Source organism: Bos indicus x Bos taurus, chromosome 18 (assembly GCF_003369695.1).
Source record: "Bos indicus x Bos taurus breed Angus x Brahman F1 hybrid chromosome 18, Bos_hybrid_MaternalHap_v2.0, whole genome shotgun sequence".
In the NCBI taxonomy this organism is placed as follows: Eukaryota; Metazoa; Chordata; class Mammalia; order Artiodactyla; family Bovidae; genus Bos; species Bos indicus x Bos taurus.
The window spans coordinates 2,637,473-2,664,620 of NC_040093.1; the positions used below are offsets into that span (position 1 = coordinate 2,637,473).

At 54.2% G+C, this 27,148-nt stretch overlaps 3 protein-coding genes across 6 annotated transcripts in view; all 3 read right to left on the reverse strand.

Moving 5' to 3' along the window:
* LOC113875937 (leukocyte immunoglobulin-like receptor subfamily A member 6) overlaps positions 1-27,148 on the reverse strand; it is a 131,758-nt gene that overhangs the window by 16,776 nt on the left and 87,834 nt on the right. The window lies entirely within an intron of this gene.
* On the reverse strand, positions 7,583-23,003 carry LOC113875938 (leukocyte immunoglobulin-like receptor subfamily B member 3). Of its 2 annotated transcripts, none has more exons than XM_027514659.1 (11): positions 22,921-23,003; positions 14,668-14,703; positions 14,210-14,494; positions 13,772-14,074; positions 13,243-13,554; positions 12,728-13,030; positions 11,315-11,431; positions 10,272-10,314; positions 10,155-10,192; positions 9,824-9,876; positions 7,583-8,953 (listed from the first exon to the last, which is right to left on the reverse strand). In XM_027514659.1, the coding sequence occupies exons 1-11, from the start codon at positions 22,952-22,954 to the stop codon at positions 8,807-8,809; spliced, it is 1,671 nt and encodes a 556-aa protein (XP_027370460.1). In that variant the 5' UTR covers positions 22,955-23,003; the 3' UTR covers positions 7,583-8,806. The 2 variants fall into 2 exon arrangements, with proteins under 2 accessions (XP_027370460.1, XP_027370459.1); XM_027514658.1 differs by lacking the exon at positions 22,921-23,003 and adding an exon at positions 14,855-15,350.
* Positions 19,187-22,561, reverse strand: LOC113875941 (leukocyte immunoglobulin-like receptor subfamily A member 6). The gene is made up of 5 exons (XM_027514666.1): positions 22,279-22,561; positions 21,830-22,135; positions 21,320-21,613; positions 20,790-21,092; positions 19,187-19,739 (listed from the first exon to the last, which is right to left on the reverse strand). The coding sequence occupies exons 1-5, from the start codon at positions 22,541-22,543 to the stop codon at positions 19,546-19,548; spliced, it is 1,362 nt and encodes a 453-aa protein (XP_027370467.1). The 5' UTR covers positions 22,544-22,561; the 3' UTR covers positions 19,187-19,545.

Consider the following 27,148-nt stretch of genomic DNA (forward strand, 5'->3'; position numbering starts at 1 on the left):
CACAGTTCAAAAGCATCAATTCTTCGGTGCTCAGCCTTCTTCACAGTCCAACTCTCACATCCATACATGACCACAGGAAAAACCATAGCCTTGACTAGACGAACCTTTGTTGGCAAAGTAATGTCTCTGCTTTTGAATATGCTATCTAGGTTGGTCATAACTTTCCTTCCAAGGTGTAAGCGTCTTTTACTTTCATGGCTGCAGTCACCATCTGCAGTGATTTTGGAGCCCAGAAAAATAAAGTCTGACACTGTTTCCCCATCTATTTCCCATGAAGTGGTGGGACCGGATGCCATGATCTTCGTTTTCTGAATGTTGACCTTAAAGCCAACTTTTTCACTCTCCTCTTTCACCTTCATCAAGAGACTTTTTAGTTCCTCTTCACTTTCTGCCATAAGGGTGGTGTCATCTTCACATCTGAGGTTATTGAAATTTCTCCCAGCAATCTTGATTCCAGTTTGTGTTTCTTCCATTCCAGCATTTCTCATGATGTACTCTGCATAGAAGTTAAATAAGCAGGGTGACAATATCCAGCCTTGATGTACTCCTTTTCCTATTTGGAACCAGTCTGTTGTTCCATGTCCAGTTCTAACTGTTGCTTCCTGACCTGCATACGAATTTCTCAAGAGGCAGATCAGGTGGTCTGGTATTCCTATCTCTTTCAGAATTGTCCACAGTTTATTGTGATCCACACAGTCAAAGGCTTTGGCATAGTCAATAAAGCAGAAATAGATGTTTTTCTGGAACTCTCTTGCTTTTTCCATGATCCAGCGGATGTTGGCAATTTGATCTCTGATTCCTCTGCCTTTTCTAAAACCAGCTTGAACATCAGGAAGTTCACGGTTCACATATTGCTGAAGCCTGGCTTGGAGAATTTTAAGCATTACTTTACTAGCGTGTGAGATGAGTGCAATTGTGCGGGAGTTTGAGTATTCTTTGGCATTGCCTTTCTTTGGGATTGGAATGAAAACTGACCTTTTCCAGTCCTGTGGCCACTGCTGAGTTTTCCAACTTTGCTGGCATATTGAGTGCCACACTTTCACAGCATCATCTTTCAGGATTTGGAATAGCTCAACTGGAATTCCATCACCTCCACTAGCTTTGTTCGTAGTGATGCTTTCTAAGGCCCACTTGACTTCACATTCCAGGATGTCTGGCTCTAGGTCAGTGATCACACCATCGTGATTATCTGGGTCGTGAAGATCTTTTTTGTACAGTTCTTCTGTGTATTCTTGCCATCTCTTCTTAATATCTTCTGCTTCTGTTAGGTCCATACCATTTCTGTCTTTTATTGAGCCCATCTTTGCATGAAATGTTCCTTTGGTATCTCTGATTTTCTTGAAGAGATCTCTAGTCTTTCCCATTCTGTTGTTTTCCTCTATTTCTTTGCATTGATCGCTGAAGAAGGCTTTCTTACCTCTTCTTGCTATTCTTTGGAACTCTGCATTCAGATGTTTATATCTTTCCTTTTCTCCTTTGCTTTTTGCTTCTCTTCTTTTCACAGCTATTTGGAAGGCCTCCCCAGACAGCCATTTTGCTTTTTTGCCTTTCTTTTCCATGGGAATGGTCTTGATCCCTGTCTCCTGTACAATGTCACGAACCTCATTCCATAGCTCATCGGGCACTCTGTCTATCAAATCTAGTCCCTTAAATCTATTTCTCACTTCCACTGTATAATCATAAGGGATTTTATTTAGGTCATACCTGAATGGTCTAGTGGTTTTCCCTAATTTCTTCAATTTAAGTCTGAATTTGGCAATAAGAAGTTCATGATCTGAGCCACTGGTCTTGTTTTTGCTGACTGTATAGAGCTTCTCCATCTTTGGCTGCAAAGAATATAATCAACCTGATGAATGACAGATTATCCCTAGAGACCCCACTGACATAAATAGGATCATAAGAAGAAAATAACAAACAGTTCTGTGCCCATAATCTTGGCAACTCTCGAGAGACACAGGCTGCCAAAACTCACTTGAGAGGAAGCAATCTGAATATTCCTTAAAAAATATTAAAGAAATTGAATTTGTGGTAACTTTCCAACAAAGAAGAAAGACTCCGAGGCAGAATGGGTTCCCTGGCATGTACTACTAAACGTTTAGGGAAGAAATAATACAATTTTATACAATCTCGTCCAGAAAACAGAAGGGAAAGAAAACACTGGGCAGCAGTTTTAAGAGGTTAAGTGTTACTCCAGACTCAAGTCAGGAAAAGGAAAGAGAGTTGCAGACAGTACACCGCAGGAAGACAGATACAGAAATTCTCACCAGAATATTGATAAATGAAAGCCAAGCAAGTCTGAAAAGGATAGCACACCACAACTAAGTGTGGTTTCCCATCAGATGCTGGGCTGGTTCAGTGTTTGAAAACCAGTAGGGTTCATCCCGGAGAAGGCAATGGCACCCCACTCCAGTACTCTTGCCTGGAAAATCCCATGGAAGGAGGAGCCTGATGGGCTGCTGTCTATGGGGTCGCACAGAGTCAGACACCACTGAAGCGACTTAGCAGCAGCAGCAGCAGCAGGGTTCATGCACCATGTTAATAGACTAATAAAGAACACGCACATCATTACATAAGTTTGGGCATCAGAACCATTTGATAAAATTAATAAAATGCCCAGCTATGTAGGAAGGGAAGGGGACCTCTTTAATCAGATTGAGAGCATCTGGGATCTGTGTTTGTTGGTGCTTAGTCGCTAAGTTGTGTCTGACTCTTTTGTGACTCCCTGGACTATAGCCCACCAGGCTCCTCTGTCCATGGGATTCTCCAGGCAAGAACACTGGAGTGGGCTGCCATTTCCTGCTGCAGGGGATCTTCCCGACCCAAGGATGGAACATGGAAGTCTTGCATCTCCTGCATCGGCAGGCGTATTCTTTACCACTGAGCCATCTGGGAAGCCCCAGGGGCCGTTCTTTAAGTAGCCTCTGGCTCTCAGTTGCAGATGGTGGGTGTGATGGCGTGAGCCCATAGGACTAAACCTCACCTCTGTTGCTGGGGCTCGCCGAGAATTCATGCAGCCTCCACTACACCCGGATATGGGGGTCCCAGGACTGAAGCTACTGCAGAACCCTGCCTTGGGGCTCCACTCAGGTCCACCAGCTTCTCAGTCACGTGAGAAGTCACTTGTTTTCCCAAGGATGACATATGCTGCTTCTGCAAGTCGAGGATGCCCACCCAGAACCATGCCTCTCTCTCAGGGTTAAGTGTTACAAGGTGCAGTGGCCCGTGGCTTACTACACGGAGTGTCTGGACAGCCTCCGAGAACAGGACCTCTGTTAACCTCCCTGCTTTGGGACGCTCTGGATCACTGAATTTCTTTTTTCTTAAAAAGCAGAAACAAAACGACAACTCCCACCTTTCGTAGTGTATACCAGGGTCGCCAGAGTGCTCGCCGCCCCCTAGCCAGGAGGTCCAGTTAACAAGACGTCATTGACACTGCAGACAGATGGGATGTTCTGCCCGATGTCAGGGAGCTGGGGGCCCCTTTGGACTGTGCTGCGAGGCGGGGAGAATTAATTTGCCTCCAGCAAAGTGTGGACGTGAACTGCAGTCCAGCCTAGGTGAACACGAACTGCTTCTTAGTTACCAGATCCACAGCTGCGTAAAAGTGAGCCAAGGCTGCCTAATTCTGTTTTGCGGGAAGTACCCTTCCCACACAGCAGCTGTGACAGGAGCTAACGTGGGTGAAGTCTGAGGCCTGCCAACCAACCTTCATCCGTCAGGTCTGCAGAGGCCAGGCTGGGTGCTGAGCATCAGCCCCACTACCCACCGAAGTCTTCTCGGGCGGCGCTGACCCCTGCCACTCCACCTGACTGCAGCGTTGCTTTTGACTGCCTATGCGCTCTGTGATAGGACAATTTTTCGTTTTTTCGTTCGAGCCAGTCAGCTTGCAGGAACTTTGTTCCCGAGCAGGGAGTGAACTCACGCCCTTGGCTGTGAAAAGACAGAGTCCTAACCCCTGGACTGCCAGGGAAGTCCCCGAAGTTATGCTGTTGAGTATACAGATTCTGCTTCCTGTCTTTAAAGTGAAACTAACTATGTTTTGGAGGTTGATAAAATGACTAGTTCAGCTTATCCTTTCAAGGCTTAAAAACAACCTCTGGGAATATTCTAGAGTTCATTTGGCCTTACTGTGAGGGTGTGGCTTCTCTGAGTGTGTCTGATTGTCCTGAGTGTTCCATACTTTTTTTTTTTTAATTCTTTGTTTATTTCTGGCTGTGCTGGGTCTTCGTTGCCGCACGGGCTTCTCTGTAGCTGTGGTGAGCGGGGGCTCCCCTCTAGTTATGGTGCGCAGGTTTCTCACCGCGGTGGCCTCTCTCGCTGAGAGCACAGGCTCTCCGGCACGCGCTTCAGTAGCTGTGGCTCCCCGGGCTCTCGGGCGCAGGCTCTGTAGTTGCGGCACCCGGGCTCGGTTGCTCCGTGGCACGTGGGATCTTCCCAGACCAGGGATTGAACCTGTGTCTCCTGCATTGGCAGGCGGATTCTTTACCAGTGAGCCACCAGGGAAACCCGCATACGTTCTTTATACTACATGGAATTCAAACATCTCGCATCCCCGTACAGGCTCCAGGAATTGAAACACAATGCTCATTTATCAACATTTCTTAAAACACTAGTAGATAAACGCAAGATGACACTATCATTGGGTGACAACGAGTGTGACTTGGTTTTTGCCCACAAAATGTGAGCCTAGTGCCCAGGGAGGAGAGCTAACGGGGCTGGGCGGGCCTGCTGTCCTCCCGCCCACGTTTCTGTTTCCCCATTCTTTCTTGCTTCCAGATGTCCCAAGATTCCTCCCTTTTCTGGGACCAGAACTTCCCTTGGCCACTGATCTAGGCCAGGCGTGCTTGTGAGGGTCCTGTCGGTTTCCCCATACCTGAGAGTGTCTTCCCCCCTTCCCTTCATTTCTGAAGGAATGGAGGAGGAAATGGTAACCCACTCCAGGATTCTTGCCCGGAAATCCCATGGACAGAGGAGCCCGGCGGACTACAGTCCATGGGGTCGCCGAGAGGTGGACACGGCTATAGAATCGGGATCGGCGGTTTTCTTTCAGCTCTTGAAGCTGTTGCACCATTTCCTTCCTGCCCTTGAGGTTCTGATAAGTGCACCATCATGTGAGTAGGCGGCACTTCGGTCTCCCCGCGTCCAGGGAGCGTCTTCCTCTTTTGTTGGTTTGTGATGCATCTTGGCATGGATTTCTGGGGCTCATCCTGTTTGGGTTTTTCTGAGTTTCATGAATCTGTAGATTTATGGCTTCTGCCAAGTTTGGGGAAATTCCAGCCACTGTTTCTTGAATTGCTTTCCAGTCTCATCCTCTCTCTCTTCTCCTTCTAGGAATCAGAGACTGATCCCCGATCCGCGGGATCGGAGACTGTTGAGACTCTGTTCCCATGCCTTTCCAGAATCTGTGCTTCCTGGTGTTCAGACTGGTGTTGCTGTTGCTGCCTCTTCCGTCCCCTGTCCCCAGTCACCTCCATTCTGCTGTTGAGCCCATTCATCCACGGGAGCTTCTGTTTTAATTGTTGTGTCTTTCAGATCTGAAATATCCACTGAGTTCTTTTGTATCTTCTGTTTCTTTGCTGAGACTGTCTAGCTTTTTTAGATTTACTTTAAGTATATGTATAATTGCTCCTCAGAGCATTTTTTATCATGACTGTTTTACAGTGCTTGTGAGATAATTTCAACACCTCTGTCATCTCAGGGTTAGCAGCTGTTGTTCAGTCACTCAGTTGTGTCCAACGCTTTGCAACCCCATGGACTGCAGCATGCCAGGCTCCCCTGTCCTTCACTATCTCCCAGAGTTATGTCCATCGAGTTGGTGATGCCATCCAACCATCTCATCCTCTGTCGACCCCTTCTCCTGCCCTCAATCTTTCCCACCATCAGGGTCTTTTCTAGTGTGTTGGCTCTTCTCATCAGGTGGCCAAAGTACTCAAGATGAGATTTTCCTGGTTCTTGTGTTGATGAATGAGTTTTCAAATTGAGACCTGGACATTTTGGATATTATGTTGTGAAGGTCTGGGTCTTTTGTTATAAAGGGCTTGCCTGACGCATTGCTGGGGTATGACATTCCTGCCTGGTGGGTGGGGCAGTCCAGGTACCCTACCCGGTCCCCTTTGATACGCACCGTTTCACTCCTGGGGTCTTACCACTCTTCGTCCGTCTGCTGCCTTCCCTCCACTCTTCAGAGTACAGGCAGACCCCAGAGATGTTGTGGGCTCAGTTGGAGACCACGGCAACAAAGCAGATATCACAGCAAAGTGAGTTACGGAAACTCTTCTGTGCTCCCAGTGTCTATCAAAGTTACGTTCACACTATACTGTGGTCTGTAGGTCTGCAGGAGCATTATGCCTGATGCAACAAAGTAGACACTTCAATTAAAAAACAATGCTAGTGGGGAAATGGCACTGATAGGCTTGCCTGATGTGGGTTGCCACAAACCTTCAAGTTGTAAAAACTCAGATTATCTGGGAAGCACAGTAAAAGGAGGCATGCCTGTATTCTTGTGATTGTATATGTAACGTCCAGGAGCTTAATTGTGCCTGGTGGGGGTTAAGGAAACAAAGCTCAATTTCCTCCTGGTCTAACACTGGAAGTCTGAAATGCACTTGATTTTTATATATTGAGTAAACTCAATGATATCAGATAGATCCTTTTCAAATCAGAAAAATAGATTCTTATTTGGATTTTCCATGCACACAGTTTTGTAATCTGTGAGCAATACACTTTTTTGGTGGGTTTTTTTTTTTTTAGCAATACAGTTTTACTCCATCCCTCTGTGCCTATCTTTTTTTTTTTTTTTTAACTTTATTATTTAATTGGTTGTTTCTTCCAGGACCCTGCTGAATAGAAATGTAATAGTAAACATTCTTGGCTCAATCTCAATAGCAGAAAGGTTGTACATTTTTACCTTTAACAGTTATATCTGGGCTTCCCTGGTGGCTCAGTGGTGAAGAATCTGCCTGCCAGTGCAGGAGACCCGGGTTGGGTCCCTGACCTGCGGATATGCCACATGTGCCATCTGCCAGCACCGCTGAACCTGTGCTGTAGGGCCTGGGAGCCGCTTACCCATGTGCCACAACTGCTGAAGCTGGGCACCCTGGAGCCTGCTTTGTGCAGCCAGAGAGGTCCCCGCAGTGAGAAGCCGGGCACCGCAAGTAGAGAGTCCCCCCCGCTCACTACAACTGGAGAAAAGCCCACGCAGCAACCAAGACCCCGCACAGCCAACAATGAATAAACAAACATAAAAAATAGATTTCTAGTGCAGGTTTTAAAAGATGCTTTGATAAATGATAGGAAATTCCCTTCTACTTACGACTTTTTTTTTTCTAATTTTATTTTATTTTTAAACTTTACATAATTGTATTAGTTTTGCCAAATATCAAAATGAATCCGCCACAGGTATACATGTGTTCCCCATCCCGAACCCTGACTTTTTCATTATAAATTGGTGGTGTATTTTATCAAAAACTTTTCATCTGTTATCATGATGTTTTAAAATTTCTCCTTTTAACATTAGAATTGTATTGATTGATTTCTGCAGATGAAACCAACCATATATTCCTGAAAAAAATATGTGCACGTGCATGATATGTGGTCCATTTTATTTACTGATGAATCCTCTTTGTGAATGTTTGTTTAGGAAAACAGAAACCAGGGAAAAATAGCTTCCTGAGATTTTCCCATTTGGTGGTTTCTCTGTCACCGTTTGGTCTCAGGTTTTTCTGGCGCAGTGAAATGTTTTGTGGAGTGTGCGCTTCCTTCCTTCTCCCCTCTCTGTGTAAGCTGCTGTAAGCCCAGTAGGTGTGTGTACGAGTGTGTGTGTTTCATGAGTGCCCACGTGTTCAGATGCATTCACCTGTGAAACTCTCTGGACTCAGAGTTCACTTTAACATATAGGACAGTTCAGATTTTCTGTTTATCCTTGTGTCCATAATTTTGATAAATTTTATTTTTGAGGCTTTTGGTCTGTGTCATCTACATTTTCTACTATAATAGCATAAAACTGTCCTTCGATGAAGCTTTTACCATTCTAAAGTCTGAAGGACCTGCCGTCGTGTCCTGATGGCGGTAAAGCAACACCTTCTCTCTTTCTGACTTGGTCCTTGTGCCTAGCATGTGTGAGTGTGGTCCACGCCCTCAGGGACGAAGCTTTCTGGCTTTTCTGATTTTCCTCTCCTTGTTTGTCCTCAGTGGTAGCTACCCCTGTCATTGTTGTTTCCCTGTTCCTCCCTTCGTTTGGAGTAATGTGCTGATCTTTTTCAAAATCACTGATAATTGAGAGTCTGTTGCCTTCTTTATAAAATATGAGGATATTAATTATCTTTTTTAAGGAAACTGAACATGCCTTTCAGTTTTTTAGTAATGTGTTTATTTGTGGCTGTGCTGGGTCTTCCCTGCTTCGTGTGGGCCCTCTCTGATTGCAGCGAGTGGAGGCTGCTGCCTGGCTGTGCACGGACTGCTCACACTCGGGCTTCTCTCGAGGAACACCAGAGCTTCAGAGGAAGCTCTGGGCACCAGGGCTTCGGCAGCTGCAGCGCCCCTAGGCTCAGCTGTCTGGCAGCAAGTGGATCAGACCCATGTCCTGTGCATTGGCTGGCAGACTCTTAACCGCTGGGCCACCGGGGGTCCAGGATGCTGTTTCTGAGTGTAGAACCAGTTGACCCGAAAGGGTCCCCGGGGCTCCTGGTGGTCTGTTAGGAGCCCAGGTACTGCTGCTGGTGGTTAGGTGGTGTCCACTGCTGGCAGCTCACGTGCCTCCTGGGGTCTGAGATCTGTCCCGGGAGCCTGGGGTCGGGTCCTTCCTGGGCTAGCGGACGGCGAGAGCAGCGTACTCACTGGGCTCTGCTGGGGGTTCCCCTGACGGGGGAGCCGGGGGTGTAGCCGTCGCCCTTTTGATGGTTGAGTGGTTCAGCTGGGCGTAGGTCACGTCCTGGGGGGCTTCAGATGTAGCAGCCTGCGGGGGGGAAGGTGTGTGAGATGGGGCGCCTGGGGGCCTGGAGAGGAGGGACCCATCTGCTGTGCATCTGTCCATCCTTCCCGGAATCCCCCCGACCGGGAGGACAGGGGGGTGCCTCCCGCCTTCGTGATCTCGGGGGCTCACAGGGCGCCCATCCCCTCCTGGGGGCCTGCCTCCCGCCTGTTGTGCTGGAGGGAGGCAGTGAGGCAGGACAGGCGCCTCCTGGGTCCGCCGCCCTCGGGTCAGGTCAGCTCTTTCTCCTGATGGAAACTCCAGGGGCCTCCTGACGCCCAGGAGCCTCGGAGTGCTTTGTGCGGCCCTGGTTTCTGTCTGAGCCCGGACCTCTTGCTTATCTGGCCTGGCACACAGCCGTCTTCCTGCTAAAGTGCGTCCCTCCTGCCTCAGGACCTTCCTCCCGAGTCTGCCTGCCTTGAGCGCCCAGTCCTGTCTCTTGATTTACTTTCCTTGTCAGCACCTTGCATTCTGGGACTCCGCCAGCTTGTTGGCATGGGGCCCTTCTCACCACGAGCTGAGCACCTGCCGTACCTGCAGGGCCTGGGGGGTGGCGCCCGCTCTCCCATGCCCTTTGCTGGGGGGTGACAGAGGGGGGCCTGGGCCATGTGGGCCATCCACTGATGCACGCGTCCTCATGAAACCTGGGGCTGCACCCCTACACCAGAAGGTCAGCCAGAGGACATAGCGCCCTGAAGGACGGGCCATGGGGTCACAGGGCAAGGGGAGGGTGGGGTCACAGCAGGACCCAGGGAGCCGAGAAGGACGGGTGGGGTGGGCATGGCTGCAGCTGGGGTGTGAGCTGAGTTTGGCAAAAGGAGGTCTGTGGTGGCCAGATGGGAGCAAGGGTCTCACCCGATGGTCCAGCTGCAGCCCCACCTCAGAGTGTGCGTCGCTCACGGCAGCATCTGCAGCAGAGCAGAGGGCACTGCTGGGCGGGGTTCGGAGAGCCTCAGGGCTGGAGCCCCCGCCTTGCATCCCGGGGGATGCTGTGTAGTCCCCCACCCTTCTGAGCATCCCCCCCACGGCCTCCAGAGGTCTCTGTGCCCCCACCACCCTGCACCTGGGGGAGTGCTGTGTGGGGTTTCAGTCCCCAGCCCCGGTCCCCCACCCTTCTCAGCGTCCCCCCCCCACTGCCTCCAGAGGTCTCTGTGCCCCGCCACGGGCTGCCGCCTCTCCTGCTCACAGATGGCCTGGTCCTGGGCGTCTGCACCTGGGCTGGAGCTGAGGAGGAGACACTGTGTCACGGGGAGAAGGTGGGGTGCTGTGGGCAGGGATCTCGGGGTGTTGGGGCAGGAGTTACCTGCTCTGCGGGCCCCTGTCCTCGGGCCCTGGGTCTGCGGCCCCTGTGGGAGGTCGGAAATCAGCCTCAGCCTGGGCTGGATCCCGGGACAGAGGCTCGGCCCCGGGGACGTGGTGCCCCCGCCCTCCACGTGGGATTCAGAAGGAGAGAAGGCAGCCTGGGCTCGTGGTGTGTGTGTCAGTTCGTGACACTGAGAAGGAGGGGAATGGCTTAAATGAGTGCACGTGGGCTGACAGTGGGTGTTTTTTTCCACTAGATTTTCAGATTTGAGATTCTGGAAAAATTTTTAAATGAAATATCGTTGAGTTGTAATATATTAGTTTCAGGCATACAACATATGAATCAATGTTTTTATAGGTTATACTCCATTTAAAGTTTTATGAAATAATTGCTACATTCCCTGTGCTATCCAGTATATCCTTCTTGTTTATTTCATACATAGTAGTCTGTGTCTCTTAGTTCACACCCCTCATCTGCCCGATCCCCCGGTAACCATTAGTTATTTTTCTATATCAAGGACTCTGTTTCTGTTTTTCATATACATTCTTTTGTATTATTTTCCAGATTCGGTATGTACCAATGCTATCATGAAGCGTTTATCTTCCTCTGAGTTATTTCAGTAAGCGTAATACTCTCTAGGTTCATGTGTGCTGTTGCAAATGGCAGAGTTTCCTTCTTTTTTATGGCTGAGTAATATTCCATTGTATGTATATGTGGATACACACACACACACACACACACACACCACATTTTCTCTCTTCATTTCTTGCTGGACAGTTGGGTTGCTGACATATCTTGGCTATTGTAAATTGCCTATATGGATATTGGAATGTTTGTATCTTTTCAAATTAGTTTTTAGTTTATTGAAACATATAGCCAGCACTGGATTTGCTGGACCATATGATAATTCTGGTTTTAGTTTTTAAGGAACCTCCATATGGTGGGAAAACATTTTTTAAGCTGACTCTTCCCATGTCCTTGGTTTCCCTCTGTCTGATGCCCTAAGGCCTCCAGGGGTCCGAGTCACCCCGTTCCCTACTCACGTGACTTCCTGCATCTGTCCTGACCCCGGTGGTGGAGGAAGAAGAAGAGGAGGACGAGGAGCAGCAGGACGAAGATCACCGAGACCCCGATGAGGACACTCAGGTACCACGTGAGGCCTGGGGCACCAGAGACGCCTGAGTGAGCCAGGGGTGCCGTTTAACTGGGCACCTGCTGTGTGAGGACTTGTGCTGGGATCTGTGCGTCCATCTCCAGCCCACCCGACCCATTTGCAGACGAGGAGCCTGAGGCACAGAGAGGGAGATCACTCAGGGGCCCTGGTGACCCAGCCTGTAGTGGGCAGAGCCGAGACTGGAACTAGGACTGTGGGTGCCCTGAGCTCCTCCTGAGCTGGCCCCCAGGAGGACACCAGCTTTCTGCTCTGGGGGCCCCTCACCTGCAGGGTCTTAGCTGGAGCTGAGGTCCTCCCTTGTTCCCTCCCCTCCCCCACCTCAGAGGGGGCAGGGGAGGGGCAGGCTGCATGGAGGGGCCTCTGGGTCCTCCTCTCCCTCCCCGCACGCTGCAGTGGAGGGCACAGATCCCCACAGTCACCTCCTCGGGGGCTCCCCGTGCTCCTCGCTGGATGCGGGGTCACACCCAACTCAGAACTGAGGAAACCTAAGATCTTGGCCACAGGTCTCTCCTTTTACACTCGAAGAAACTGAGGCCTGCACGCGGGTGCGGTGACGGTGAGGGAGTCCAAATCAGAGTCTCCAGAGGTGCTTGAACTGGGGGCATATTCAGCCTGCCCCCAGAACTGCCACCACCTCCTCAAGAGCCTGCTCCCCTCTATGCAGTTCCTGACTCCACTGAGGGATGGAGCTGATAGAACTGATGCCTGGAGCCCCCTAGGGGTCAGCAAGGGGGTGGGGTGGGGCTGTTTCCCCCCTCCGCAGCCCTGCTCCCCCCAGGCTGGGGGCCACGACCCCCGGCCCTTCACTCAGCAGCTCAGAGCCCCGAAGCCTGTGTTTCCTGTGGCCCCCTCAGCATCTCTGCTCCACCCCCCGCGAGTCCTTGACTATTGAGGAGTATTAGATCTTCCGGCTCCCACACTGCCCTGGGGCGGGCTGTTCCCCCTGAGCACAGAGCCCCATGACTCCCCAGTGGTTGGATTGGGGCCCGAGGGTGGGGTCTGGGCCCATGGGTCCTGGGAATGAGCCCAGGAAGGTGTGCGCGGGCTGATGCAGGGTCCCCACCTCACTCCCCTTTGCCTGCACGGCGCTGTGGCCTCCCCGAGACCCTCCCACTGCCCACCTGCCCCTCCCGGTCCCCAGTGGGGGAGAAAAGGGCGGGGCGTGGGCTCCGAGGCCCCTCAAGCAAGGGGCCCCTCCCTAGCACCCCCTCCTCCACCACTGCCCTGCGCTCCCAGGACAGAGCCCCGAGCTGCTGAGTGAGACGGACAGACTGGGCCTCACCTGAGACCACGAGCACCAGGGGCTCACTGGGCTGTGACAGCAGGTAGGGGTCTGTGCTGAGTGAGCCGTAGCACCTGTAGGTGCCCCCGTGGGCTGAGGTCACAGGGCTCAAGGAGAACTCGGCCTGGTACCGCCCGTCTTGGTCCTGGGAGCGCAGACGCAGGGGGCGATGGGCTGCTCCCTCCTTGGACAGAAGGAAGGTGTCCGTCCTCTCTCCTGACTGACACAGCAGGGTCACATTCTCCCCTGGGGCCACCGTGGGGCCCGGCCGCACCGAGAGGGAGGGTCTGTCTCTGAGCCGTCCTGCAGAGAGGAAGGGGGTGTGGGCGCCGGGCCTGGTTCTGAGCTAGACTCCGCGGGCCTCTCTGGCCCCTCAGCACAGTCTCTGTTTCTCAGAGTCTCTCCCCTCCCCGACCCCGTCTCTCTGTCCCCTCCCCGGGACCCCGCCCCCTGGTTCCAGCATCAACCCTGGGGCTCCCCGGTGGGGCCTGTGCAGAGTCTGGTCCCCGACTGACCCGCTGGCTCCTCTCCTGCCACCAGCAGCTCCAGGGGCTCACTGGGCGCCGACCACTCGGAGGAGAGGCCGTGTCCACCGTAGCATCTGTACTGGCCCCCGTGGACGGTGCTCACTGGGCCCAGGGGGAAGTCGGCCTGAGAGAGCCCCTCCTGGGGCCTCCGGGCAGGGCGCTGGGGGAGGTCCTGTCCCCCCTCCTTGGACAGAGCGAATCTGGTGTAGCCGACGTCAGAGCGACACTGGAGGGTCAGGTTCTGTCCAGAGGTGATGACAGGGCCCTGCGGGGTCAGGAGGGAGGGCTTCCCAGACAGCCCTAGGGAGAGACATGCGCTGGGTTGTAGGGACCGCTTCCCCTGTGGACCCCCCTCTCCCGGCCCGGCCCCAGGCCTTGCCGTGTCTCAGTCTGTGTGTCTGTCCTGTGAGCCCCACGCTCCTCTCCCCACCCTCTCACAGGGGCTCCCCTGGGAGCAGAGACCCCAGTACGTTGTCTTGTCTGCACAAATGTATGGGGTCAGTACGGGATTCCTCACCTGAGACCAGGAGCTCCAGGGGGTCGCTGGGGGCTGACCACACCCGGGGGGTGTGCCTGTAAAAGCTGTAGCATCTGAACGTCCACCTGTGCCCGGGGGTCACGGGGCCCACGGGGAACAGGGCGTGGTTCTGCCCGTCGAGCATTCGCTGTCCATCCAGGGCCGGAGAGGACTCGTCTTCTCCTTCCTTGATCAGAAGGAATCTGTTAAATCCCTGACTGGAGGCACACTGGAGGGTCACGTTCCCTCCCGAGGTCACCACAGGGCTCGGCAGGGCTGAGAGGCTGGGTTTGCCGTAGGATCCTAGGAGAGAAGGAGGCAGCTGGTTCCGTGAGGCTCCCACCCTCCTCCCGCCCAGGGCTGCGCTGGGAGAGGGACAGCCCCTGAGAGCAGACCCCCTCCCGAGGGCAGAGCCCGAGGCTCCCTAGAGTCCCTCACCTGTCACCACCAGTTCCAGGGGGTCACTGCGCTCTGACCAGCCAGTGCGGGTTCTGTAGTAGCACCGATAGCTCCCTGTGTAGACCTGCCCCATGTAGTGGATGGAGAACCTGGCCTTGTCCCCGGGCTCCAGGGGTTTCTGTCTGTCCCAGAGATCTGGGTTTCCCTCTTTATCCAGATGGAACTCCTGGGCCCCCGGGGACCCCTGACACCAGATGGTCACGGAGCTACCCCTGGGGACCACAGAGCCTGGCTCAGCCCAGATGGTGGGTTTGGGGAGGGTCCCTGGAAGGAAATCAGAGGCGGGCTCACCAGGCGTCCCCCCCAGGCCCCGGCTCTCAGCCCAGACCTCCCAGACTCCCCCTCCGTGAGCCCCGAGCTGCCCTCTCCCTCCCCGCAGCCTGGGGGTGACCCCTGTCCCCACGAGAGGAGGGAGCTGGGCCCTGGGACAGACTCACCGGCCTGCACCTGGGTCCTCAGGCCCACACTCAGCCCTGGAAGAGAGCGCCCTGTGAGAGGTGTGCCCTCAGCTCTGAGCATTGCCTCTCCACCCCGGGAGTCTCCCAGGCCCTGGGGTCCCCTGACGGAGCAAGCTGGCCGGGGGTCCCTCCAGACCAGGGCTCCTCCTGACCCTCCTCATCTCACCGAGGCAGAGCAGGGCGGGAAGCACGGGGGCCATGGTGTCTCCTCCTGCGGTCCAGGCTGTGAGGATGGAGGAGACCTGGGTGTCCTCCGGACAGACAGACCACAGGGTGTGTCCTGTCAGAGGCTCAGGCTTCCTGTCACGTGGCTGTCACATCAGCGCCCCCGCAGGAAGGGGAACAGCCTCTTCTTGAAAGCCTGGCGTCATCCCTGTGACAGTCCCAGTGTGTTCCCGAGACACCTCTTTGAGGTGTGGGCAAGCAGGGCGTGTCCTTCCCTCCGAGAGCCTCACCTTGGGGTCTGCTTCCTCCTCTGCCCGCCCATCAGCAGGTCCCCAGGGGTCCTCACCATGGACGGGTCACCAGGCCCTGGAGATGCTTCAGGGAGGATGTCAGCTCCTGCTCCGCGCAGGGCTCAGATCCCCAGACACACACGATGCGGTGCCCCCGCCCTGTCGTGCCCCTGCCCTGAGGGACAAGTCTGAGGACTCCTTGCTCCTGTAACCCCCAAGGCCAAGCCGGCCGCACAGAGCCCTGTCCCTTCTCTTCCTGCTTTGTGGCCCCACATGTGTCTGCTGCCTGGTGCTCTCGTGAGCTGAGCAGCGAGGCGGTTTCTGAGGCAGCAGCCTGGAGCCTGGGGACGTGGCGCAGCTGCACCCACTGTCCTCCTGGGGAGGAGAGGGCCTGGGCCCAAGGAGGGTCCTTTTGGTGCTGAGCTGCGGCAGCTTGTGGGAGGGGAGACAGGGAGACAGAACCTGCTGTTTATCCTTTTGAAGTGGTTCGTCTTGCTTTTTGTGCTCATCCAAGGTGTTGCAGCTCACTAGCTGGATTCTGCAGTTTGCTTAAAGGTCATTAGGCCCAAATAATCCCAGTTTATCAGTGTTTCTGTGCGAGATGAGGGCTGGGACTTCCCAATCTGCTACCTTCTTAAAGCGCTGATTAAAATTTCTGAAATGTGTCACAGTGAGGCCAGAAATGGAAAACAGAAACGATAGTTAACTAGTGTGCGTGCTCAGTCACTGCAGCTGTGTCCGACTCTTTGAGACCGCACAGCCCGTAGCCTGCCACGCCCCTCTGAGCACGGGATTCTCCAGGCAGGAATACTGGAGGGGGTGGCCATGCCCTCCTCCAGGGGATCTTCCCCACCCAGGGATTGAACCCAAGTCTCTTACATCTCCTGCACTGGCAGGTGGGCTCTTCACCACTAGTGCCCCCTGGGAAGCCCTGATAGTCCACATACACAGGGAAAACTGAGACGAGTAAGCAGGTATCTGGCGCCGTTTTCGAATGAGAGAAACGGAGTGATGGTAGGCTGCACTCGGGCTCCCCAGGCGGCTCAGGGGTAAAGAATCTGCCTGCCAGCGCAGGAGGTGCAGAGACTCGAGTTCGATCCCTGGGTGGGGAAGATCCCCTGGAGAAGGACATGGAAGCCCACCTCAGTATTCTTACCTGGAGAATCCATGCCCAGACGAGCCTGGCAGGCTACTGTCTGTGGAGTCACAAAGAGTTGGACATGACTGAGCACAAGCGCGGGCACACAGACACACACACAGACACAGACACACACACACACGAACAGACTGCAGACCCAGACAACACTCCTGCCCACTCCCCAGACCAGGGAGCCCCCTCCCTCGGTTCTGCAGTTTGTGTGTGCAGTCTTCAGGGTTTTGTAAATGCAGTATCACGTCATCTGCATACAGGGACAGTTTTGCCTCCTTCCTGCCCCAAGTTGAATCCTTTTTTTTTTTTTTCTTGCCTGATTGCTATGACTAGGACTTCCAGTGGTGTGTTGAACACAAATGGTGAGAGTGGGCGTCCTTACCTTGTCCCAGAGTTCTAGAAAGGCTTTCCGCTTGTTACCTTTGAGGACTGTGTTGACTGTGTGCTTGTCATAAGTCAGTTTTATTACGCTGAGATGTCTTCCCTCTGTACTCACTTTGGCAAGACCTTTTATGATGAATGGATGTTGCATTTTATCAGTGCTTTCTCTGAACCTGTTAAGACGAGCATGTTGTTTTGTCTTTTCTCTTGTTGACGTGGTGACTTACACTGATCGATTTGCACATGTTGAATTATCCTTGTTACCCTGGTATGAATCCCAGTTGACCGTGGCGTGTGATTCTTTTTGTGTGTTGTCGAATTCAGTTAGCTAATGTTTTGTTGCACATTTTGCATGTATGTTCATAAAGCGCTCTGTTCTGTAACTTTTCTTTTTTGGTTGTGTCTTTTGTTTAGTTATCCGGCTGACAGTGGCTCATAGAAAGACTTTGGGAGTGTTTCGTCCTCTTCAGTCTCCTGGGAGAGTGTGAAGAGGGTCATATAAGTTCCTCTTTGTCAGTTTGGTAGAAGTCCTCCATGAAGCCATCCAGTTCTGGCCTCTGGTTTGCATGGTGTTATCATTGGTGTTATTACAGTTCAGGCTGTCTGCGTCTTCTGGCCTCCGTTCTGGCGGGCTGTGTGTCTCTAGAGACTCGTGCGTGTCTCTTCCAGGTTTGCTGTCAGATGGCTCAACACACAGTGGTTCTTAGTACTGTCTTATAAACTTTTGTATCTCTGAGCTATCAATTTAAAATAATCAATTTTTTAAAATTAATTAAAATAATTAATTTTAAAAAATTATATTAATTTTGGCTGTGCTGGATGTCCCTGGTGGCTCAGATGGTAAAGAATGTGCCTGCAATGCAGGAAACCTGGGTTTGATCCCTGGGTGGGGAAGATCCCCTGGAGGAGGGCCTGGCAACCCACTCCAGTATTTTCACCTGGAGAATCTCACGGACACAGCAGTCTGGTGGGCTACAGTCCATGTGGTCCCAAAGAGTCGGACACGACTGAGGGACAGACGGTGCTGGGTCTTCCTCACTGCCCAGAGAGGCTGGTGGGCTACTACTGTCTATGGGGTCACAGAGTCGGACACGCCTGAGCGACAAAGGACAGTGCTGGGTCTTCCTCGCTGCCCAGGGGCTTTCCTCCCGTTGAGCTGAGCTCAGGAAGCTTTTCTCTTCGCTGCGGTGTCTCGGCTCCTCGCTTTGATGGCGTGTCTTGTCGCAGGGCAGGGCTCTGGGCCCGCGGGCTCAGCATTTGCGGGATCTTCTCGAAGCAGGGATGGAACCTGCGTCCCCTGCGTTGGCGGCTGGATTCTTATCCACCAAGCCACCAGGGAAACCCGGTAGCAGCTCTTGTTCCTCCCGTCTCATTTCTTATTTTATGTATTTGAGTCCCACGTAATGCCTTTTGAATTTGATGTGATGCACTGGACTCCTACAGTCGTGTTTCACTTATTCACCATCATGCTTGAAAACTGACCTGCGTTACTGTAGCAGTCCAGCTTTGTGCGTTTTTTTGTGTAAAATTCTTTCGCATATATATACACCAAACCATTCATTTTGGTGAAAGTGATTTCTGTAACTTTTCCTACTGTGAACAACCCACGTGTCCTTTTTCTCCTTGTACACACGTGGCCGTGCACGCATCTTCCTCTGGGTTATACAACTGTGGGCCAGTGCTGTCTCTTCCCTTTAACTGAGAGTTGCTGTCGACTCTCCAGATTGACCCGGCTGATGAGTACACCTGCCCACGATGTGCTGGGATTCGTCAGAGTCAGCCTTGTCTCCTCCATCGTTTTCTCTTTCCATCTCTTAAGGATGAACTAGGAGGTGGGCATCTCATTTCAGGGAACCTGGGCATAAAACTGAGGTGCAGATGATCCTATGTGATTGTAATGAGAAGACACATCTGGGCACGTGGGGCCATCGGTGGGGGCTGGCCGCAGCAGACTCACCCTGTGGGAAAGTCTGCTTGCTCTTGTCTTCCCACCGGCCTTCAGCGCATTCACCCGGGCTCCTTGAGGTTGGCCACGGAGTGTGTTTGCCTCAAAGGAGACACACAGCTCACACACCTGGGCTCTTTAAGCATTTATTGCCTGATGATTTTGTCTGTGCCGGGTCTGTGTTGCTGCGGGGGTGTGTCTGGTTGTGTGAGCAGGGCTGTTCCCTCGCTTTGGTGTCTGGGCATCTGCAGCACTGGCCTCTCTGGTGGTGTGCGGGCTCCAGGACGTGCCGGCCTCTGTCGCTGCTGCTCATGGATTCAGTTGCTCTCTGGCGTGTGGGGTCTTCAGGATCACGGATTGAACCCGTGTCTCTTGCATTGGCTGGCAGATTCTTCACCACCAGGGAAACCCCATATCGGGGCTCTTTACAAAACGATATATTCCTGAGCTCATTTACCAGTGTAGCCCTGACGGTCACTTCAAACGCCAGGGTGTCCTTTCACACTGACAGTGTTTCTGGAGAGACTACAGCGGGTGTCCTCGGACAAGGAGGAGGGGCATGCAGGGTCCAGAGGGGGCTCAGGGAAGAGTTTAGGATCCAACTGTTCCAAACAGGGCCCCATTTAACCCATTTATTCAGTTACTTTAACAGCATTCTGTTTCTGAGAAGAGATGGAGGTCATTGCGCACACCAGAGACGGCGGGCATGAACAATGAGGCTCACGTCCTCCATGCGAGTGGACAGAGCCTGCGGGCATGCAGGGTGAGGACCCACCCCTGCCATGTGGGATGCGCCTCGGGCCAGGGGTGAGAGCAGCCGGGAGCCGGGGCATCCTCCCCAGGAGGGAGGGGGCCCTGTGAGCAGAGGCCGACCCGCCTGGGCCTCCTCCCACCCTGCGGCTCATCTCTCCCCCAGGGTCAGAGGCTCATCCAGAAGCTCCTACACCAGAAGCTCGCGTCCCAGGCTCCTGGGCTCTGGGCTGTGTTGGGTCCCGTTGCTCAGCTCCGGCTGCATCTCGGGCTCCCCCGTGGTCGTGCCGAGCCTGGCAGAGAAGGATCCCGAGGAGCAGCAGGACCGAAGCCGCGAGGCCCATCTGGCTGAGATTCTGCACCGTGTAGTCTGGGGTGAGGGTGCACAGGTCAGCTCCGGCCCCGTTACCCACTGTGTGTGCCCAGGGCACCGGCCTCCGGTGAGAAGACGCGGCCCCGAGCCCAGCCCGACACGGATGCTGTCCTTGTTCACACTCGCGGGTCTGAGAGCGGTGCTGGGGGAGGGTATCAGCCGAGCCCGAGTGTCGTGAAGGGAGGCTGTGGGTGGGCCGTGTCCTCCTCGGGAGACTCCTGGGGTCTCTCTGTCTTACTGTCTCAGACGTTCCTGTCAGGACCCTGAGCTGAAGGAGCTCCGACAGCACAGGGTGGGGTGGGGCCCTCCCCTGAGCAGTGGTCTGTGGGGTCCCGGTGTGGGGCCCACCCCTGAGTGGTGTTTGCAGGGTCCTGGGGTGGGACCCCGCCCCTGATCAGTGGTCTGTGGGGTCCCGGGGTGGGACCCAACCGTGGCTCCCACGGATCCACCTCCCCCTACAGACGCTCGCTCAGCCCTCTGTGTCTGCCAGCTGGACTCTGCCCGCGGGAGGAGGTGATCCCTGTAGCCTCCGGGGGCAGGATGTGGTGGGGGCGGACCTGCTTCTCCACAGACTGAACCCCATCCAGCAGCCTCAGGCCCCTGCAGCCTGTGGCTCTGGCGCCATCTCTGCTAGACTCCCCGCCGCCCCTCGACGATCTGAGGGGCCTTGTCCTCCCAGAGAATGTTAAAATGCCCTGGGGTGGGCTGTCTCCCCTAAGCAGAGAGCCCCGAGACTCCCCAGGTTCGGATCTGGGTCTGTGGCTGGGAGACTGGGTCCTGGGAATGAGTCCAGGAAGGCTTATGCCGGGCTGACCCGGGGACCCCACCTCACCAACCTCTGCCCTGCAGAGCCCTGTGGCCTCCCCGAGACCCTCCCACTGCCCACCTGCCCCTCCGAGCCCCCAGTGTGGGAGGAAGGGACGGGGTGAGGGCTCCGAGGCCCCTCCCTCAGGGGGCCCTCCCTCAGCGCCCCCTCCTCCACCACCGCCTGGCGCTCCCAGGGCAGAGCCCCGAGCTACTGAGTGAGACGGACAGACCTTGCCTCACCTGAGACCACGAGCGCCAGGGGCTCACTGGGCTGTGACAGCAGGTAGGGGTCTGTGCTGAGTGAGCCGTAGCACCTGTAGGTGCCCCCGTGGGCTGAGGTCACAGGGCTCAAGGAGAACTCGGCCTGGTACCGCCTGGCTTGGTCCTGGGAGCGCAGACGCAGGGGGCGATGGGCTGCCCCCTCCTTGGACAGAAGGAAAGTGTCCGTCCTGTATCCTGACAGACACAGCAGGGTCACGGTTTCCCCCGGGGCCACCGAGGGGCCCGGCCGCACTGAGAGGGAGGGTCTGTCTCTGAGCCGTCCTGCAGAGAGGAAGGGGGTGCGGCCACCGGCCCGGGTTCTGAGCGAGACTCCGCGGGCCTCTCTGGCTCCTCAGCACTGTCTCTGTTTCTCAGAGTCTCTCCCCTCCCCAACCCCTGTCTCTCTGTCCCTCCCTGGGACCCCTCCCCCTGGTCCCAGCCTCACCCCTGGGGCTCCCCGGTGGGGCCTGTGCAGAGTCTGGTCCCCGACTGACCCGCTGGCTCCTCACCTGCCACCAGCAGCTCCAGGGGCTCACTGGGGGCCGACCACTCGGAGGAGAGGCCGTGTCCACCGTAGCATCTGTACTGGCCCCTGTGGAAGGTGCCCACCGGGCCCAGGGGGAAGTCGGCCTGATAGAGCCCCCGCTGTGGTCTCTGGGCAGGGCGCTGGGTGAGGTCCTGTCCCCCCTCCTTGGACAGAACAAATCTGGTGTAGCCGACGTCAGAGCGACACTGAAGGGTCATGTTCTGTCCAGAGGTGACGACAGGGCCCTGCGGGGTTAGGAGGGAGGGCTTCCCAGACAGCCTTTGGGAGAGACACACGCTGGGTTGTAGGGACCACTTCCCCCGTGGACCCCCTCTCCCGGCCCGGCCCCAGGCCTCGCCATGTCTCAGTCTGTGTGTCTGTCCTGTGAGCCCCACGCTCCTCTCCCCAGCCTCTCACAGGGGCTCCCCTGGGAGCAGAGACCCCAGTACATTGTCTTGTCTGCACAAATGTATGGGGTCAGGATGGGATTCCTCACCTGGGACAAGGAGCTCCAGGGGGTCGCTGGGGGCTGACCACACCCGGGGGGTGTCCCTGTAAAAGCCGTAGCATCTGAACGTCCACCTGTGCCCGGGGGTCACGGGGCCCACGGGGAACAGGGCCTGGGTCTGCCCGTCGAGCATTCGCTGTCCATCCAGAGCCCGAGAGGACTCGTCTTCTCCTTCCTTGGTTAGAAGGAATCTGTTAAATCCCCGACGGGAGCCACACTGGAGGGTCACATTCCCTCCCGACATCACTACAGGGCTCGGCAAGGCTGAGAGGCTGGGTTTGCCGTAGGGTCCTAGGAAAGAAGGAGGCAGCTGGTTCCGTGGGGCCCCCACCCTCCCCTCCCCTCCCCTCCCCAGGGCTGGGCTGTGAGAGGGACACCCCCTGAGAGCAGACCCCTCCAGAGGGCAAAGGCTGAGGCCCCCGAGTGTCCGTCACCTGTCACGACCAGCTCCAGGGGGTCACTGCGCTCTGACCAGCCAGTGCGGGTTCTGTAGTAGCACCGATAGCTCCCTGCGTGGTCCTCTCTCATGTATAGGATGGAGAACCTGGCCTTGTCCCCGGGACCTGGGGGTTTCTCTCTGTCCCAGAGATCTGGGTTTCCCTCTTTATCCAGATGGAACTCCTGGGCCCCCGGGGGACCCTGACACCAGATGGTCACGGGGCTCCCCCAGGGGACCACAGAGCCCGGCTCAGCCCACATGGTGGGTTTGGGGAGGGTCCCTGGAAGGAAATCAGAGGCGGGCTCACCAGGCATCCCCCCCAGGTCCCGGCTCTCAGCCCAGACCTCCCAGATCCCCCTCCGTGACCCCCGAGCTGCCCTCCCCCTGTCCACGGCCTGGGGGTGACCTTGTCCCCATGAGAGGAGGGAGCTGGGCCCTGGGACAGACTCACCGGCCTGTACCTGGGTCCTCAGCCCCAAACTCAGTCCTGGAAGACAGCGCCCTGTGAGAGGTGTGCCCTCAGCTCTGAGCAGCGCCTCTCCACCCGGGGAGTCTCCTGGGCCCTGGGGTACCCTGATGGAGCAGGCTGGCTGGAGGTCCCTCCAGACCAGGGCTCCCCCTGCCCCTCCCATCTCACCAAGGCAGAGCAGGGCGGGGAGCACGGGGGCCATGGTGTCTCCTCCTGCGGTCCAGGCTGTGAGGATGGAGGAGACCTGGGTGTCCTCCGGACAGACGGACCACAGGGTGTGTCCTCTCCAAGGCTGGGGCTTCCTGTCACGTGGCTGTCACATCAGTGTCCCCACAGGAAGGGGAACAGCCTCTTCTTGAAAGCCAGGTGTTGTTCCTGTGACAGTCCCAGTGTGTTCCTGAGACACCCGTTTCAGGTGTGGGCAAGCAAGGCATGTCCTTCCCTCTGAGAGCCTCCCCTCGGGGTCTGCTTCCTCCTCTGCCCACCCATCAGCAGGTCCTCTCCGTGGACGGGGTCAGCAGGCGCTGGAGATGCTTTGGGGAGGATGCTGTCTCTTGCTGCCCACAGGGCTCAGATACCCAGAGACACACTTTTTTTTAAATTGGAGGATCATTACTTTACAATATGGTGCTGGTTTCTGCCACACATCAGCATGGATCGGCCGCGTGTGTCACATGCCCTCCCTCTAGAACCTCCCTCCCCTCTGGGTTGTACAGAGCCCTGTGTGAGCTCATTGAGTCACAGGGCACATTCCCGCATGGTCTGTTTTACACGTGCTGGTGTGCGCATTTCCATGCTACTCTCACCATTCGTCCCACCCTCTCCTTCCCCTCTGTGTCCACAAGTCTACTCTTTATGAGGGACAAACGATCAGAGTGTCCCTGGGCTCAGTGGAATCCATGTGGCCGAGAGCCCAGAGGAGGCTTCAGGGAATAAGGAAGGAAATTGACTCCTCCACTGCCCCAGAGTTGGGTTTCCCCCATCGCAGCCCCCTTCAGGACGTCTCTCTGTATCGCATGACCGTCCAGCCCGCCTTCCTGGGAACAAGCCCCTGGGTGCTTCCTGCCTCCTCAGGGCCCCGGGGTCCTTGGGTACAGTGTCCTCCCGGTCTTGTCATCACCTGCAAGCTTTAGGGGGTATTCATTAGGGTCAGAGCTCTCACTCTGTTGGAAAACAGATGCTCCTGTAAACGTGTACCCACTGCTCATGTACCTGGGGCAGCAGTGCCCTTTCTCTGCGCCCGAGGTTCCTTCTCTGCCTGTTGTCCCGACCCCAGCCCTCAGAGGGGCTGCAGGCTCTTGCTGCCGTCGTCATGGTCAATTTCCAGAAGAGGTGACAGCAGGAGAGGGGGGACGTGAAGGGCTGCCAGCTGAGACTGCACCGAAGCGGGTGAGTGTGGTGCCCACCCAGAGCCTCCTCTGCTCCTAACCCTGAGACATACTCTGGAGAGTGTTTCTGAAACAGGTAACCACAGACAAGGGCAGAAAGAAAGTTCCCCAAATGGAGGGGAACCACAGCAAAGCAGGAGAGGTCGGCGGTGTGGCCCTGGCGGCGGGGCTCGTCTCGGGGTCGGAGGAAGGTTTCCACCGATGTGGACACACAGAGGGAACCATGGTTACAGAAAAATAAAGGGAGGCAAGCACATGGATTATTTTGCAGAGGAACAGGTGGTCACTGAAAAGAGGTGAAAATTTTCAACGTGAACAGTCCAGTAGATTGAACACGTTAAAAAGTCATGCAGCAAGAAGGCAGCTGAGCAGCCCGGTATGAAGTTGGAGCACAGCATTGAGGAAATGGTCCAGAGTGCAGCACAGAGAGCAGACAGGGAGATTCAGGAGAGGCGGGCCTGTGCTGAGGGCCAGTGTGGTATCTGTTGTAAGTGTCAGACAGGAAGACGCTCACGACAGACGGCAACAGCTGAGGAAGCAAATAACGGAGCCTCCTTTACTGAGGAGACCGACCTGCGAAGGGCTGGGACTCATGCTGTGCACGTGACACCCGAGGGCCGCCCTGCTGGGCTCCTGACTGAGACTCGGCGCTCCTTACTTAGGGGCCCGGGCGGGATCAGCCGCCAGGGATCCAGACACGGCACACTTGAGCTAAAGACCCCACACCCTGCAACGGAGAGCCTGTGTGGGGCAGCAACGTCAACAAATAGGTTAATTAACTACATGGTAAAAAAAGTAACATCCATATTATGACCTTTCATAGTAAACTGAGAAACTGAAGGTTAAATTTACAAAGTACTTCGCACTGAATTATACAGTTTGAAACAGTTAATTCTCTTTTAAGTAAATTAAAAAAAAAAAAAAATCAAGGCGGACTGGGCTGAGGCCCTAAAAATGTCCTGAAACTACTTCCTGTGGAAAACGCAGATTATCAAGAGAATGACCAGCCCACAGGGAGCAGACTGCCCCCTACCAAAACGGGGCGCTAAAGGATACTGGAGCCATGCCGTCAGGGAGTTAACCAGGAAGAGTTCCACCTGAGAATTAACCAGGAAGAGTTCCCCCTGAGTCGGAATACTTGCAAGGGGCAGAAGTGAGAGCTTCATGCAGAGCACATCCCCAGCTTCCAGGAGGTTCGGCACCGCCTCCTGCTGTGGGCCGTGCCTCAGACTCAACCCGCCAGGTCTTGAGAGAGGAGGTGGGCTCTGGGGGCATGGGGCCCTTAACCTTGACAAGGGTTTTCCTCTCCTAGTACTTGAGTCACACACTGGATTCCAAATAGAGTGTTCTCAAGCAACTTGTTAAAAGAGAATGAGGGTGAGAGAAGGCATTTCTAGAGGTGCAAGTTCTTAGATACTGACTGTTTTCACACAGAAAGGGATACTAAGAGATGGCAGAGAGACAGTGAGATGCAACAGAGAGGAACGCATGGCCGAAAATGAGCTTTGGAGAAGTACACAGACACACACTTGCACGCACAAGCACACCCACACGTGTGCATGGAGAGAGACGTGCACATGCCCACACACGTGTATATGAGTGCCCAGAGTTCAGGTGAAGCACCGTTAGAACTTTGTCTTTTCTAAAGGAGGAGGAGAATGCATACGTGTTCAGAAATAAAAATGTAAATACGTACTTTAAGCACGAGATCAAGTGCCTAAAATGAGCAATGGAATAACTCCCAATGTGCCTAGTGTAATTAAATGAAAGAAAAGCTTTTCAACTTTACTGTGGTATAATTGACAAAATTGATGCTGTAAAGAGCAATATTGCATAGGAACCTGGAATGTTAGGTCCATGAATCAAGGCAAATTGGAAGTGGTCAAACAAGAGATGGCAAGAGTGAATGTCGACATTCTAGGAGTCAGCGAAATGAAATGGACTGGAATGGGTGGATTTAACTCAGATGACCATTATATCGACTACTGTGGCAGGAATCCCTTAGAAGAAATGGAGTAGCCATCATGATCAACAAGAGAGTCCGAAATGCAGTACTAGGATGCAATCTCAAAATTGACAGAATAATCTCTATTCGTTTCCAAGGCAAACCATTCAGTATCACAGGAATCCAAGTCTATGTTCCAACAAGTAACGCTGAAGAAGCTCAACGATTCTATGAAGACCTACAAGACCTTTTAGAACTAACACCCCCCAAAATATGTCCTTTTCATTATAGGGGACTGGAATGCAAATATAGGATGTCAAGAAACTCCTGGAGTAACAGGCAAATTTGGCCTTGGAGTACAGAATGAAGCAGGGCAAAGGCTAATAGAGTGTTGCCAAGAGAACACACTGGTCTAGCAAACACCCTCTTCCAACAACACAAGAGAAGACTCTACACATGGACATCACCAGATGGTCAACACCGTAATCAGATTGATTATATTCTTCACAGCCAAAGATGGAGAAGCTCTATACAGTCAGTAAAAACATGACCAGGAGCTGACTGTGGCTCAGATCATGAACTCCTTATTACCAAATTCAGACTTAAATTGAAGAAAGTAGGGAAAACCACTAGACCATTCAGGTATGATCTAAATCAAATCCCTTATGATTATACAGTGGAAGTGAAAAATAGATTTAAGGGACTAGATCTGATAGAGTGCCTGATGAATTCTGGACTGAGGTTTGTGACTTTGTACAGGAGCAGGGATCAAGACTATCCCCATGGAAAAGAAATGCAAAAAATGGCTGTCTGAGGAGGCCTTACATATAGCTGTGAAAAGAAGAGAAGTGAAAAGCAAAGGAGAAAAGGAAAGATATTCCCATCTGAATGCAAAGTTCCAAGAATAGCCAGGAGATCTAAAAAAGCTTCCCTCAGCAATCAGTGCAAACAAATAGAGGAAAACAACAGAATGGGAAAGACTAGAGATCTCTTCAAGAAAATGAGAGATACCAAGGGAACACTTCATGCAAAGATGGGCACGATAAAGGACAGAAATGGTATG

Excerpts from the sequence above, each read along its gene's own strand:
- LOC113875941 (XM_027514666.1), bottom strand. The coding sequence starts at position 22,543 with ATGTGGGCTGAGCCGGGCTCTGTGGTCCCCTGGGGGAGCCCCGTGACC. Across the intron at positions 22,136-22,278 it reads CCTGGAGCTGGTCGTGACAG|GACCCTACGGCAAACCCAGC; the intron begins GTGACGGACACT and ends CTTCTTTCCTAG. Across the intron at positions 21,093-21,319 it reads CCTGGAGCTGCTGGTGGCAG|GACGGCTCAGAGACAGACCC; the intron begins GTGAGGAGCCAG and ends TCCTCTCTGCAG.
- LOC113875938 (XM_027514659.1), bottom strand. The coding sequence starts at position 22,954 with ATGGCCCCCGTGCTCCCCGCCCTGCTCTGCCTTG. Across the intron at positions 14,704-22,920 it reads CCCCGCCCTGCTCTGCCTTG|GGCTGAGTGTGGGCCTGAGG; the intron begins GTGAGATGGGAG and ends GCTCTCTTCCAG. Across the intron at positions 10,193-10,271 it reads GACAGGGGCCCGCAGAGCAG|CTCCAGCCCAGGTGCAGACG; the intron begins GTAACTCCTGCC and ends TCTCCTCCTCAG.